The sequence below is a fragment of the Pan paniscus genome, chromosome 10, assembly GCF_029289425.2.
Source record: "Pan paniscus chromosome 10, NHGRI_mPanPan1-v2.0_pri, whole genome shotgun sequence".
Lineage (NCBI taxonomy): Eukaryota > Metazoa > Chordata > Mammalia > Primates > Hominidae > Pan > Pan paniscus.
In genome coordinates this window covers 26,184,810-26,201,410 of record NC_073259.2, presented here as the reverse complement: position 1 = coordinate 26,201,410, position 16,601 = coordinate 26,184,810, and the positions used below count along the sequence as shown (strand labels likewise).

The window sequence follows — 16,601 nt, the reverse complement described above, 5'->3', positions numbered from 1 at the left end:
CATTTCCTTCTTTATCCAACTCCAAATTTTCTATCTCATTTTTTCCCATTCATATTTGCAAGATTGATATATAAAGGGAAAATTAAAAAAATGCAAATGATTTTGGTTGTACTGTATGATCACTTCACCTGAAGGAGCAGTGGTTTGCACCTGTAGTCCTAACCCTAGCTACTGGGGAGGCTGAAGCAGGCACATCACTTGAGTTCAGGAATTCGAAGGCAACATAATGGGGAAACGTGAGTGAGGCTGCCGTATTTTTGAGCTGGGCCTTCTTGTTGGATTTAGGCTTCAAGAAATGCCTCAAACAGACTGCTCTGGTGGGAGTGTCCTGCTGACGTGTGCTGATTGTTCTAAAGGCTACTAAAACTGTGTTGCAATTCCAAGTTTCCATAATTCTAAAGGATTATCCTTGATCATCCGACTTAAATGTTTTGGGCTTAGCACTACAGTATTCCAAAATATAAATCAACAACATTTGGAGAAAACAATATGCTAAATAAATTATTTGTGTGGTTTATAGTAGTTGTTGATGACTTGTATGGTACTGAAATACACAGATGATGGCAACTGTAGGTGCAAACTGATCCAGTGAAATAAAGTGATGCAGGGACATTACAAATAACAGTAGCAGTTTAGTGTAACATTATAGGGTCAGGTTGGTATGGTGGAAAGATAACTTTAGATTTAACCTGGTTTTAATCCTGTCTGTGCCCCTCCAAGGTTAAGCAATGTATCTAACCTCTCTTAGCCTATTGCATTTGTAAAATGGGGATTCAGATACTAAGAGTGCTACACAGATTAAGTAATACGATTTTTGGTGTGGCTGGTACATAGTAGAATTATGGGTTCCCATTGTAAACTTGAAAATCTGCTGAGTAAGTAAGGGTCCTCCTGTGCATTTGAAGGACTCTGTGGTCTCACTTAGACTGCAATGTCCTTCAGGTTATCTTTTCTAACCCAACTTTGCCTTTCATCTAGTCTTCTCCGGATTGTACCGGACTAACAGAATGTGGACAGAATTGGATGGTGAGCCAGCAGTAGAAACAGTATACCTCACTAGGGTGGTCTCTGTCTGAAGTCTGCTTTTCTTGGAAGGATTAAGCCTTTCTTTACAGCTATGGTGGAGGAAGAAACATATAGTACATAATAGAGCTAAAGATTAAAGATTTTTGACTGCTGAACCTACCAACCCCCGTCAGAAGAGCACCAGGAAGTCAGGAAAGAAGAAACTCTTGGCCGGGCGTGGTGGCTCACACCTGTAATCTCAGCACTTTGGGAGGCCGAGGCGGGTGGATCACGAGGTCAGGAGATCAAGATCATCCTGGCTAACACGGTGAAACCCCGTTTCTACTAAAAATACAAAAAATTAGCCGGGCATGGTGGCGGGCGCTGATAGTCCCAGCTAGTTGGTAAGCTGAGTCAGGAGAATGACGTGAACCCGGGAAGTGGAGCTTGCAGTGAGCCGAGATCGCGCCATTGCACTCCAGCCTGGGCAACAGAGTGAGACTACGTCTTAAAAAAAAAAAAAAAAAAAGAAACTCTTGGCTTGACTTTTTCAGTTGCAGAGAAACAGAGCTATCTGGCAGGCTGTCCCAGGGGGAACTCCCTGTGCAGGAGTCCCTAGGCCCTGTGATGTGGGCCGGTGGAGCACCAAAAGGTACCACACTCAGACTTCCCATCAATTCATCCATCACTCTCCATTCCTGTTGTAACACCTACATTTATTGTAGACTTTCAGAAATTCACCTTTCAAACATGTTTTAGGAACACGTCATGTATATAAGTAGGAAGTTGCTTACATATATTAAAGTGGGGCAGTATTATATTTAACAATAGTTTTAAATTCATTGAATTCATAAAAGAACAATAATTGGGCATGTTAAAATCAATTTTATTACTTTACAACCATAGTCACTTATAGCGCCACACAAAAAGCACATGTAAATTAATAGTAGGAGAGCTATTAATTCAAAATTCTAATCCCCAATATAATTTGCTGCTACACATTTCTATATAAATTATTGTATTTCAAAGAAAAGGAGGAGCTTAAAATGAAATCTTCCTCTCCATGTTCTGCTCCATCCTAAGATCATTATTAAAATACACAGATGAAGACAGCTATGGGAGAAAATACTATAGGAGTAATACTTGAAGGAACCCAAGGTATGAGTTAATTGTTAGCAGTATTTGCTTACTCTAGACACATTACGCAGTTCAGAAATTACTTTAAATATAACCATGTGTGACAATAGAGACAATTGTTCTTCTAGGAGTACAGCTAATATATATCAATGAGCACAAAGCAAAATAAAGTGAAATAAGTAAATGATATAAAATAATTTATATAAATTAAAAAGTTCAAAATTAGTTTTATCATCTGCATCTTCCATTATATGTTTCAGTATATTTGTTATCAGTTATATTACCTAATGCCTAGGACCAAAACAAAGTAGACATTTTTTGAAAGGAGAAAGAAATTACAAATTTAGAGCTCTTTTGATTACAATTTATTTGTTTGCAAAATGTCCACCAATTAGAAGACATGACTTCCAGTCATCATGTTTCTAAAGTTGGGTTTCCTTGCCTGGCCAGTAGTTGGGTTGTAGCAGATGATCACTTGTAGTGTAATTTTCCTTTTGGAATCTTGTAGACACCATTGTTCTTTCTCTCTTGGTTATAAAACTTCTGTGTTTTGAAACATAATTTTTCTTTAAAATGAAAAGTACTGCAATGCTTAGGAGAATTGACACTGTGCCCAGTATCACAGTTAGTCCCAGATATATATGTCTAGAAGAAGAGAGAATCTCTGTTATAATTAATGCAACAACCAACTTGAAAGAAAATTTAAAAGGTAATAATATCATACTGATGGTTTTCTTTAAGAATGTAGATTTGGTGGCTTATATAAAAGACTGTTTTATGAATACTGACAGACCGTTGAAGGCAGTTTATAAAATAAAGCAATGTCTTAGTAGCACCATCATTTTTAGTTACTACTAATTACATAATCAGTTTCATCCTCTCTGTAAATTATTTCCTTAGACCAGGTAACCATATCCCTGTTTGCCTAGAGCAGCCCCAGTTTATGCTAGTGTTGGCCCAGTATAATTTTAATAGTGTTCCTTTTCACACTCAAAAGTACCCAGTTTTGAATGATAAATTAGGTGGCTACCCTATCCTCAGACCTTTCCCAACTTCATTTCTTAGGAAAACTTGCATAAAGAAATGCTAACGGGAATTGCAGCTCTGAGTAAAGCAGAATGATTTCAGAATAAAACAGAGATTTAAATCAGTTTATTTCATGAGAAGCCTATAGTTCTATGCTTTGTCAGAAGATGCTAAGGTATGGAAGGACAGGTTGAATGTCTCATTCTGGTTACCTTGAAAACATACTCTCAATCTCTGATTGAGTTGCATTGTCTCTACATTACAGTTAATACAGCCTTAGCAAAAATGTGAGGAAATCCTAAATTATACTCACAGATTGGGTCCCTTTCAAAGACCAAAATAAATTTCACGCATAGCATCAAAACCTATTAACTCAAACAAATTTATTCGAAATGGTGTGCCCAATTCACATCCAACTTAGATGATTCAGTACCAAGTTTATTTCTCCAGAAAATGCTCAGTTTGTAAGTCTTTTAAACAATCTTTCTTGCTTTTAAGCCATTGAAGCATTGCTTTAAGCAATAAGGGACTAAATGTTTAATGAGCTGAACTGAATGATACCATAGTGAAAAAGCCACACCACCCAACCCCCATATACACTCACCCACACAGAGAAAACCTTTTACTTTTATGCATTTCAAGTACGAGAATAATTGAACATTAGTTTGGCAATGAAAGCCGGACAGATTTAGAGCCAAATCCAACTCTTGCCCAGGGGGATTATATCTGACATAAGTGGTACAGTTTGGCTCAGTTTGAAAAAGAATAAAAATCAAACCCAAGATGTGACCTAAATTTAAATACCTCTGAATTTCAGGGAAATACTTGCCCATTTGTGTGCATAAACTTTCAAAATTCTACTGTATTCTGGACACTTGTCATATTTTAAAAATGATTACTCATTTAAAATGGGGGTCAAGGTAATGAATAGGGACAAAATCAAAGATCTAATCAAATAATATAATTATTCTATGACTACAGATCACACTTTTTGATTAGACTATTCTTTACCTTACAAGCAGTGAAATGACATGAAAACTTGTTAGTGTCAGTGGCATTGTGTAAATCTGGGATGCTGTAGCAGTGAGATGCGGGAATGCTTTTGATTTGGTACCTGAAGACATTTGAATCATATAATCTGCATGATCCTCTACTTCCACATCTTTTAAATCCCCATTTGAGGCATGAAGTATCAATCAAAACTCCAAAATACACTGGAGCTGGGATTCCTGCTGTGAGAAAAATAATTGCTGTTAAAAACATATGCACATCTTTTTGTCTATGAACGATTATCTGAAACCACTTACTTTAATTACTGTTTTGGAGATGAAAGGCCATCAATTACATGCTGAAATCTCCCAAACCTATCTCTCTAATCCAGTCTTTTCTCATAAGCTCCAGAATCATGCAGTAACTGCCATTTATTTATCTCCAGAAGCATGTCACTCAGGCACTTCAAACTCAACATGAGCTCAACTTCTTCCCCTATAGACCTGTCCCTTTATCAGTGGAAGCCCAGTCATTAAAGCAGACTTGTGAGTTATCATTGATCCTTCTTTCTCCTCTCTCTGGCTATCACTATATTTAATCTGTCCCTGAATCATACTGAGTCTATCTATTAGGTATATCTTAAACACTTTCTCTTCTTTCCATTCCCACTGCCACTCCTTCTACCCTAACTTAAAGCAACAGCCAATTCATGATTCCTTGGCTTCATTCATTAACCTTCTCAAATCTATACATCATACAGAGGTTGCATCACTGAATTAAGTAGGTGACTTCCCAAGACATCTGTTCCAAAAGAAGAGTAGTTAACTGAACATTGGGTCTTTCTACTTTTGTGGCCTCACTTTGGGCAAGATTGTTGTCTTACATTTCAGACTCAAATTTTCTTGGATTTCTTTCAGTGACTAAAATGTTCTCTCCTCCTGTCTGAATGCCTTGTGTAGTTTCGTTTATCCCAAGCAATGATTTTCTCTTATTCACATTCTTAATACACACTCACTTTTAAAATCCAAGTTTGAACGTTTTCCTTCAGTTCATTTTGATAAACTAAACTGCATTAATTCTCGTTGTTTTACATCTCATAAAACTTTAAATACTCCTGTAATAGCTTGTTGAATTGCCTTCTCTGCTAGACTGTAAGCTCACCACGGTAGGAAACATGTCCTCCTTATTCATGCTAGAAACCCTAGTAGGTTCTCAGAAAATGTTAGGAATTTAATCCCTCCTTAGGGAGAAAAGGTATCTCTCATGTGCAAATATTAACGAAAGTATCTTAAGCAGTTGTTCATAGCTCAGTGTATATTTTATATGTTCTAAATTGGTGGTTCATTAACATTGGTTATTTAGTCTGTGTAGACTTTGGGATTTTGTTTTTTAGTTACTGGCCAATAGTTGAAAGCTAGGAGATTTCATATAAACTTGCACACTTCTGAGTTCTCTTAAGAACTATGTTGTCTGGCAGTCCATGGTCATAGTTGGCTGGAGTTAAGCAGCAGCTGCCTCACTCCCCCAACCGCTGCCTACACTTGGAGTCCACCGCGAGTCCATACAGCTTTCTCTCTGCCTACATCACTCATTTCCATCAACTGTCTGGTTGTTTCCGGCATTTGAGTTTTAACCTTTTTTATATATGTTTTCTTCTGTTATAAAATTGCTTTGTATGCTTATATGGAACAAAATAATCTCACTAAATTTTTAAAGTCATCTAAGAATATTTATGACACTTCTAAATTTCAGATTATCCATTTGTTCTTTGAAAACAAATGAAAATATTTAAAAATATTTTCTATGTAAAGGTTTACCTAAACTTTGCAAATACTCATGTAAATAATTGATTCAATCCAGACTCATAGATGGCTGCTAAAATTTTGGGTGAAAGATTTTTGGGAAACAGAATGGTGACATAATCTCAAAGTGTCAAATTATAGGTGACTTATTAAAACTGCAGAAGGATTTTTGCAATGGAGAAAACTGGTGGACACCACCTTCACCAAGGGACCAAAATTAAAATTCCAATGATGGTATAAACTGAAATGATGTGTTTCCTGATATGATTTACTAAGCATCATGCAAATCACCTGTGTAGTATTGCCACCAACAGTATTTTACCTGGACATACTCAAAAGCAAACAAACACATCCAATAGTTGGGATATTTTACAAAACAACTGGCTTTGCCTCTTGAAAAAAATATAAATGTCACAAAAGAACAAAAAAATAAGAATGAGGAATTTTTGGAGATAAAAAAAGGTAACTAAACGCAATATGTGGTCTTTGACCTTGGATCAAAAGAAAAAAATACAACACTATAGAAGACACTATTGTTATAATGAAAGAAATTTGAATGAGGGATTATATTAGATAGAGTAGCATATCAATGTTGAATTTCTGAAGTGTGAGAATGGTATTGTGGTTATATAGGACAAGTCTATATATACACTTGCTCTAGTAGAAGAACACAAGTTGAGGGCTTTGGGAGTGAGGTGTCAGCATGTTCACTACTTATTTTCAAATGGTTCAGCAAAATATTTGTATGCTCAGAGAAACAGAGGAGAGAGATTTCTGGTTTTTGGACACAGTTGATAAATCCCAGTAAAAGTTATACAGTTATTCATTGTAATTTAAATTTTTTTGTAGATTTGAAATTTCCACAACAAATGGGAGAGAAAGAAAGAGAGAAGTAAAACCTATGGATTAAAAAAGATTTTAGAGATATATCACCTAATGCAATTGTGGACCTTGTTTGGTTCTTAATTCAAACATACATGTGTAAGGAAACATCAGATAATTTAAAGAATTTAAGCAGTAACTGGGTATTTGCTAATATTAAGAAGTTATTTTTTAAGATGCAAGAATCACCAGATTAAAACAAGTCATTATGGTTTTGATTAGAAGAGCACACCAAACATGTTATAGAAGAAATACAGTAGTCTGAGACTTACTTCAAAATAAGCTAGTTGGGTAAGTAGTTAGGGACACAGATGTCCTAAGATGAGCTTTGTATTGATAATTGTTGAAATTGGGTAATTGATAAATGGGAGTTCATTGCTATCTTTGCTGTATACAAAGACACTTCTTGCTATCTTTGTATATGTTTACATTTTTAAATAACAAATGATCCCCTCTATTTTGCGTGAAACCCCAAGAACAACAAGAGCAGAAAATTTTGCATTAAATTTGGATTATTTGGTGCCTCAAAAACCAACCAAATAGATGATTTACCACTTAAAAAATCCAGGTGATAACCAATTTTACATTACCTTTAATGATGTGAAGACAAGCCAAAAAATTCAAATGTTTGCAATTTTCTGTACGTGGTTTAAGATTATTATAATAGAACATTTTCAAAAATTCACAAAAGCAGAGAGAATGATATAATTAACCCTCATGTACCATCATAGCTTTGACAATTATTAATGTTTTGCCACTGCTGTTTCATCTCTCTCTCCATTCTGAACTCTTTTTTTTTTTGAGACAGAGTCTCCCTCTGTCACCCAAGCTGGAGTGCAGTGGCACAATCTTGGCTCACTGCAACCTCTGCCTCCTGGGTTCAAGCGATTCTTGTGACTCAGACTCCCCGAGTATCTGGGACCACAAGCGTGCACCACCATGCCAGGCTAATTTTTGTATTTTTAGTAGAGATTGGGGTTTAGCTATGTTGTAGCCAGGCTGGTCTCGAACTCCTGGCCTCAAGACATCCACCCACCTCAGCTTCCCAAAGTGCTGGGATTATAGGCATGAGCAAATGTGCCCAGCCTGAACTCTTATTTTAATATTTTAAAGGTAATCTCAAACATCATGTCATTTCAATTATGTATATTTCAGCATGCATCTCTACCTGATGACATTTTTTAAAAACATGACCGCTATGTCATTCTTACTCCTAACACATTTTATAATAATTTCTTAATTTTATCCAAAATGTAGTACATATTCAAGTTTTTGGATTGTCTCCAAGGATTTTTTTAGTTCGTTTGTTTTTATAAGGACCCAAACAAATAAACATGTTGTATTTAGTTGATGACTCTTTATAGCAATATCCAATCTTCACTTTTTTTCTTACTAATGGTTTTTGAAAAAAAAAGACAATACCAAGTCCCATAGGATATGCCACAGTCTGGATTTAATTGCTTCTTTATAACATTATTTAATTGATTCCCCTATCATCCATTTTTCCTAGAATCTCGTGGTTAGATCTTGTTAGATTCAGGTTCAGTTTACTTCAGGCAAATGTACTGTGTATTTTTTTATTCTGTCCCAGTTAGAAGGCACATGCTACCTAGTTGCCACTCTTAGTAATGCTAAGATGCGTGTGAAGTTCAGGCTATGTCAGTCTGATCCCTCCATTATGAAGTTGCTCACCAACTTTCATCTAAAGCTTTTAGCTATTTTTAAGGTTACAAGGCAGGATTTTTTTTTTTTTAATCTATGCTTCTTATAGAAAGTATTTGGGTTTTTCTCGAAGAAGGAATTTTCCTTAATTGACTAATTTGGTTACTTTGACATATAGTTAATAGAAGAAAGGCAGGATAAATGATTTTTTTCTCCTTTATTTCTCAATTTTGAGAATAATGACTTGATGTCCTGATATTCTCCAAATTTTTAAAGTATCATTATAAACTCATGTGTTTTAATATATTCTATGTATTTCAATAAACTGCAGCCATTATTGTTACTACTGCTACTACTATTTTGAGTTTCAATTTATCTCACCTTGAGGCCAGTCTCCTCAAATTGGTTCTGTTCCCTTGTGATATAGCCTTCTTAGGCTTTGATAGCTTATTCATTTTCTAGTATAAAAAAAGTCCCATAATCATCTCATGCATTTTCTACCCTAGGCCTTGAATCAGTCATTTCTCCAAGGTGCCATATGCTTTTACTGAGAGATTATATTTAGGTATCACAGATTAAGTGTCGTGGTGTTCATTTCTTCTGGGTTTCAAAGTTTCTAGAATTTTCAGGAGATGGAACTATAAAATACACATTATTTTAAAATTAAAATATGTGAGTTCATATTGATGTTTTAAGTTCAAATTTAAGAATGAGCTTTATTTATTTATTTATTTATTTTTTATTAGATGGAGACTTGCTCTGTCACCCAGGCTGGAGTGCAGTGGTGTGATCTCAGCTCACTGCAACCTCTGCCTCCCAGGTTCAAGCGATTCTCCTGCCTCAGCCTCCTGAGTAGCTGGGATTACAGGCACACGCCACCACACCCGGCTAATTTTTGTGTTTTTAGTAGAGATGGGGTTTCACCATGTTGGGCAGGCTAGTCTCGAACTCCTGACCTCAGTTGATCCACCTGCCTTGGCCTCTCAAAGTGCTGGGATTACAGGCATGAGCCACCGCACCTGGCCTTTGAATTTTTTTATTTTATACTTGTATCACTTTTCTATTTTACTAAAAATATTAATTCCAAGTAATAACATTTCAATTGCTTTATCTTAAATATATAATAGTTTCAACATAAAAATATTGATATTATTACTAATAATGACTACAAATCCAGTTAATCTATGAAGATTTGGCAAAAAATTTTATTTTTTAAGGCATTTAAAGTTTTTCATGCATGCTTATTTAACCAATGTATGCTTATGTTAAACAGTTTGAGTTTAAGATTTGGTTATTTTAAATTTTATTTTCAGTTATATCAAACCTTATATAATTTTGATTAAATAATCATATAAAAAGCTACATTTACAAAGTCTTACTTCCATCCTGAACTTTATCCCTCTTCCCTTTCTTCTACAGGTAACCATTTTTTAAAATTAGTTTTTAGTTGATGCTTCCATTGTTTCTTTTTAAAAAAAGAGCAAAATGCCTTAGCACATGCATATCATATTTCCACCTTTCCACATGTAACACCAAAAACATCATACAATAAAAATTGTTCTCCATTTTGCTTCTTTTTACTTACTGGAGATCACTCGGTAACATTAGATTTTCCCCATTCATCCTTATAGCTCTGTTACGTGTGTGTAGTACAGTTTATTCAACCAGTCTCCTACCGATGGACATTTAGATCACTTCCAGTTTTTTGCTATTATAAAAAGTCACAATTATTGCACCTATTCATAATGATTAAATTTTATAATTTTTGCTAGCAAATTTTTGGTATAATTCTTAGAAGTAAAGATATTAGGTTAAAAGGTAAATCTATATATAATTTTACCAGTTATTGCCCAATAAAGAACATCATTTTCCCAACAGCAATGTATAAACATAATCTATTTTTCCATACATTGCAAACAAAATTTGGTAATTTGTCAGCCTGATAAGAAAGGTAGTTCTAACTTGGCTCTATTTATGAGCTAATTTGAGCATCTTTCTATATATTAAAAGGCAATTACATTTATTTTTCCATGAAAAATTCACATCTTTTGCTCATTTTTCTACTTTGTTGCTTGTTTTTTCTTCTCAAAACTTAGGAGTTTTCTTTATAATAGGAATATTAGCCAATTGTCTGTTACATAAATTGCAAGTTAGTCATGTGCCATTTGACTTTGCTTATGATACTTTTGCCAATTTCAAATATCATTTTTGTCAAATCAATTTTGTAAATCATTTGTTTATGTTGGAACAATTTTTGCTCTGTAGGCTCCATCTATATTCCCAAACACAGGTAGATATGGGGGCCAATTCTTGCCAGGCATATACTACAGGCTCAATATATGACACTTTTCTAGCTAATACATATTTTCATTATAGAATTAGAGCCAGTCATGATGCCATATAACCCTATTTTTGTTTCTTTTTCAATGTTATCAGGATTCTATTATCTTGCTATGCAACCATTTTATATCAAGATCTATGTAAACCAAATTTAATTTCAAATTTTTTAAGCTTTGAGTTTTTCTTTCTGGGTTGTTCCTTTCTAACAAATGGCAGTGAAATATTCAAAATTATTTTATTTTTTAATATATAAACTCTTTAAGGATAAAAACTTTATTTGTCTCATTCACTGTTTTCTATAGGTTTTAATCAATATATATTTAAAAATTTGGTAGTCAGAAAAAACATTTCAATTACAATTTAAAGTATGACCTACTCAAATTTATTTGCTTGGTTTAAATAATACCTTATTTTTCTACCTAATAACATAAGGGATAAGCATTGAGAGTAACTCAAAGGAATTCTTTCCATTTTAATAACTGAAAAAAATTATATTTAGGCTTCAGCCTTTCTTATTAATTTCTGAGAGCTCTCTTGTTAAAGCCATGGATTTTGTAAGAACACACAAGTACTAGAAAAGGTAAGATTGTTAAACAAAAATTATGATTAATTTCACAAAATCTCTGTTGTATCTGGAACACAAAAGAGGCAATATATTTCTGTAACAAAAGAAGAAAGGAGTCAAGAAAAGGAGGAAGGGAGCAAAGAAATGAAGAAAGGAATAAAAAAGACTACGAACTTTGCCACCTACAACATATATTTATGCATGGCAATTCTGTAAAAATATGTAGAAAAGTCTTCAAAATACACTTACGGTGTCTACCATAAATTAAAGCATAGGTTAAACTTACCAAGAACTCTTATTGCTAATGTGTAGATACCCAAGGCAAAAGACTTAAGCTGTGGCTTAATGCACCTAAAATCAACAAAAGCACCATTACAAGAAATATATAATCCATTAAAGCAAATAGAAATTTGAAGGATAATCTGCCTAACATACATGAAATCATGTTAGAATTCAAGTGCCATTTATGTTGAACCCATTGGTGTGCTAACATAGGGAGGGCAAAATACGTAAAAGCCACATTCCATTTCATGCAATGCTACAAGAAGTTTATAATTAATATTTCTAGAAACTACATCACCCATACATGCCATATTCAAATGGTGCTAGTAAAGTCAAATTTAATTACCAAAATAGCAAAGATTCAGAATAAAACTCAAATTCCTAAGAAATTGTTAGAATTTTTAAGCAACAATAAAGAATTAATAGCCAAAAATTTTTATGGCTTTTTGTCTAAAAGCACAGGGCCAAAGTGATCAGAGTAGATATAATCACTGTAGCATGATAAAAGTTGTTGCTAAGGGAATTTAAAAAAATCAGAGGCCAGGCGCGGTGGCTCACGCCTGTAATCCCAGCACCTTGGGAGGCCGAGGCGGGCAGATCACGAGGTCAGGAGATCAAGACCATCCTGGCTAACACAGTGAAACCCCGTCTCTACTAAAAAAAAAAAAAAAAAAATTAGCTGGGCATGGTGGCGGGTGCCTGTAGTCCCAGCTACTCAGGAGGCTGAGGCAGGGGAATGGCGTGAACCCGAGAGGCGGAGCTTGCAGGGGGCCGAGATTGCACCACTGCCCTCCAGCCTGGGTGACAGAGCGAGACTCCATCTAGAAAGTAAATAAATAAATAAATAAATCAGAAAAGTGCAAAAACACCTAAATAGTAAGAGTGTCATTAATATGACTGTAAAGCTTAAACTGATTGGCCTATGAAATTTAATAGTAATCATAATGATATATATAACTACTGAGTGTTAACCACACTACTAAGTACTTCTTACATATTATATCATTTAGTCTCTGCTTTAAAAGAGGCACACACACAAAAAACATGACTTTTCTTCTTCAACCCAAGGGAGTCCTTCTGACATCAAAATTCACAATAGTTAATATGAAGGACTAGTGGTTAGAAAGATGCTTTCTGTGGTAAGCAACCTGATTCTACACTTGGCACAATATAAGATATTGAAGAAGTAGCCACAATGTTCTGGAAAGTCTAGGTCAATGTTTTGCCATTTTGTCAAACTCAGGCTGCCATTTGTAAATGCAACTGTCTCATATTCTCCATGTTGTATTTCCCATATTTGGTGAAAGCTGTTTTGAGAATAGCAGGTTTGTGGATAATAAGTTCTATTTTCTGTTTGTCATTCCTAAACAATTTCTATGATAAAAATTGTGGGAAATTAAAAATGTGTACAATACTTTGGTTAGTCTTACTTTAGAAAAAAATTAGTATTTATCCTTGAATATAAGAATTAATTTGAAAATCACCCAGTCCATCTCATAAATACTGATTTCTAGTAAATGTTGACTTTTCATGTTTAATAATTTTATCAAAATTTTTATTATTTTAAGTGATTTTTATCAGTTGTACAATAGAAATATTTGCAAAGCTAAAGCTAACTCAATTAGAATGAAAATATTATAACTGAGACTTCTATTTTCAAAACTATTTTACAATTTGGATTCATGTAATTGTTACAGATGTATGATAGGAAAATCAGTAAAAAAAATTCGAGCACAAATTGTGTTTTAATAGGAGAAAAACCTGTAGGGAAGTTGAATGATGATATAAATACAGGAAGAAGGAAATATGTAATGCTTGTCACTGTTAAAGTAGTTGTTATACAATTCTGACCCAGGTGATGTTGGTTATCAAATCACTATTTTTTAGGTCCCATTAATTACATTAGAAAGTGACTTACATTTAAAACTGTTATTTTTAAAATAAAAATATTTATAATATACCAGAAATCAATATTTAGTTACTATTTAAACTTATGATAAAAAATTTTTATGTGTCAATTTATAAATATGCAAGAAGCTACATACTTTTACAAATTTGTTTAGGGTTTTATAAGCAAAAATGGTTGAAGTCCTTGATATGGTCTGGCTCTGTGTTCCCAAATCTCATCTTGAATCGTAATCCAAATTGTAATCCCCACATGTTGGGAGAGGGACCTCTTGGGAGGTGATTGGCTCATGGGTGTGGCTCCCTCATGCTGTTGTTGTGATAGTGTGTTCCCACAAGATCTGATGGTTTTATAAGAGGCTCTTCCCTCTTCCCTCTGTACTTCTCTCTCCTGTGCCTTGTGAGGAAGGACTTGTTTGTTTCCTCTTCCCCCACTATTTTAAGTTTCCTGAAGCCTCTCCAGCCATGCGGAACTGTGAGTCAATTAAACCTCTTTCCTTTATAAATTACCCCATCTCGGGTATTTCTTTATATCAGTGTGAAAATGGAATAATACAGTCATTAACATCATAGATTAGGAGCCTCAATTTACCCAAAGCCATGAAATCCTCCACAGACAATTGCAGTCATGGCAAAAATATACAGATAAAGCAATATATATATATATATATATATATATATATATATAATAAATTCTAACATTGTTGTATTAGATGAGCCTTAAATATTTTATAAATTGTATTTCCCATGATTTGGCGAAACTGTATTTAATCTAAAATGCATGTTACCTATGCTAATTATTATTATCACCAGCATTAGAAGTAGGATACTATATTTATTAAGCAACTCTAGTGATGTAGGCACTAACATTGCTTCCTAGACCAACACTTTGCAAACATTTTTAACTAAGAAAACTTATATTCAGCCACATTTTTGTATAAATACCCAAAGTGCGATATATATAAAAGTGAAACAAGGATGTAGGACAAGTTCCTTGGAAAAACTAAGAGGAATCGTAGATCCCACAGAAAAAAATTTAAACCATTGCTCGAGATGATTGTGTCTTATATTAAAATTAGAATAGGGAGAATCAGTACTCACCTCAGAAGTAATATGTATCCAGGTATGCCACCTAGGGATAAAGTATAGGATGTGATGACTGAAATTACAAGGAAATACAGAAACATTTGGGGACATCCATTGTCTTTCTGACATCTTCCCACTATGCCTGAGGAATTTCCGGATTTAGAAGCTGCAATTCCCACACAAGTGCAGTTGTAAAATATCTGTAACACAATAGGGAAAAGTCTAATTATTTCAGTAACATTTAAATAAAGTTAAAGACAGTTATTTTTAAAATGTTTACAGTACCGTAGCCATGCATTATGTAAACAATGAGGAAATATTCTTTTTTTTGTATTACAGTATATTGAGCAAAGCAAAATCTATATAGATACAACATTTCATTATCTAAAGAGCAGGTGGTCGATCTACAAACTACTAATCCTATACAACAATTTCCCAGCAAATCCTGCCGAATCTAACCATACCTTACCTCCTTCGCTACCACTTCCAATTCTACGTAACCATTATTTCTTGCCTAGATTGTTACAATGCTCCCTTTATGTGCAACTTGTTTCCAATCTTATCTAGCTAGAATCTGTTTTCCACCCAGTAAGTAAAGTGAACCTTTAAACATGGCAGTCAGACTGCATCACCACCCTCAACCTGCCAGTGGTTTCTCATTATACTTGCATGAAACCCCACATCCTTATAACAGTTTACACTTTTTCTGTCATGTAGCACCTGGATGCCACTCTAATCTCACCATTCAGTGATCTTCCCTCTCTTCTTCTGTGTAAGCCACACACATGACCCTTGCAAAGACCCCATTTTGCCCTTTCCAAACTTCCCCTCAAACCTGGCAAGTTCATCCATGCCTCACAGCCCTGCTATTTTCTCTGCCCGGGCAGCTCTTCTCCTTGGTGATTATACAGCTGGCGTCCATACTTTAGTTCTCTGTTTAGAGGTTTTAATAGAGACCTTCTATGACTATCCATTAAAAAACAAAAAACAAAAAAACTCCCATCTCTCCATCTTCTTATTCTAATGTATGTCTTTTTTTACAGTGCTTCTTACTACCTATCAGGATATCCTGTATTTACTTATTTTTAAAACATACTTTCCCAACAGAATGTAACCTCCATGAAAGCAGAAACTGCTGCTTTGTTATTATGCAACTGGGGAATGGAATAGACTCTCATTTTAGGCATTTGATAAAACTTAGTTAAGTAAATGGGAACAATTTGAGGATATGACATAATTTACAGTGGCTATGAGAAAAAAATAATTCTGGTGCATAAAACTCAACTAAATTTTGACTGAAGAGAGACAATTTGTATAACTCCTCAATAGTTTATTTCTGTAAATTTTATTTATGAATGCATATATATATAATGTTATCATTTTTAATCACAAAAGAGTTTGTGAGTTTTTAGACCGTAAATAAAGCTGGCATTTACTTTTCTAGAAAGAGTAGTAATATAGATTTTTTGTAATGTCAAGTTGAAACCTTTGAATCTTAATTCTGGTCGCTCACTAGATAAATGAGTTAAGCAAGTCCTTTGTATCTCAGTGCCTCAGTTCTCACACGAAGAAAATACTGAAAATAATGCAAATTATTTCAGGACCATGAGATTTAAATGTAATTTTGTTCTTTTAACACCAATCTTTAGCCTTTGCTTGTAATGTCTTTTATAAATGGTAGCTCTCATTACAAAAAACCTTCATGCAGCTGTGAGCAAAAATAACAGTAGCTGAAAGAAAAATAACAAAGGAAGAAAGCAAAGAAAAGAAAAAAGAGAAGCATGAAAACATGTTTCAGATGAGTAGGTAGTCTTATTCATTGTTGCTAGAAAACCAATCCTTTCTGCTGTAAATAAGTCAAAATAATAATACAATGAACAGAGTAAATTAACAAACTTAACTGTATATCTGTGGATATA

The 16,601-nt window shown here is 34.3% G+C and overlaps 1 protein-coding gene across 7 annotated transcripts in view; it reads right to left on the bottom strand.

Annotated features, from left to right (window-relative positions):
• Positions 1-1,875: 1,875 nt before the first annotated feature.
• The window catches only part of SLCO1C1 (solute carrier organic anion transporter family member 1C1), a 57,071-nt gene continuing 42,345 nt past the window's right edge, over positions 1,876-16,601 (bottom strand). For 4 of the 7 annotated variants that reach the window (XM_003816548.4, XM_008969594.4, XM_034935476.2 and 1 more), the window contains 4 exons: positions 14,698-14,882; positions 11,696-11,760; positions 4,180-4,400; positions 1,876-2,787 (listed from right to left, as the gene is read on the bottom strand). In XM_003816548.4, the coding sequence (XP_003816596.2) occupies positions 2,614-2,787; positions 4,180-4,400; positions 11,696-11,760; positions 14,698-14,882 (645 nt within the window). In that variant the 3' untranslated portion in view covers positions 1,876-2,613. The remainder of the gene's footprint in view (positions 2,788-4,179; positions 4,401-11,695; positions 11,761-14,697; positions 14,883-16,601) is intronic. The other 3 variants (XM_008969593.4, XM_024931295.4, XM_034935471.3) reach the window with 3 other exon arrangements.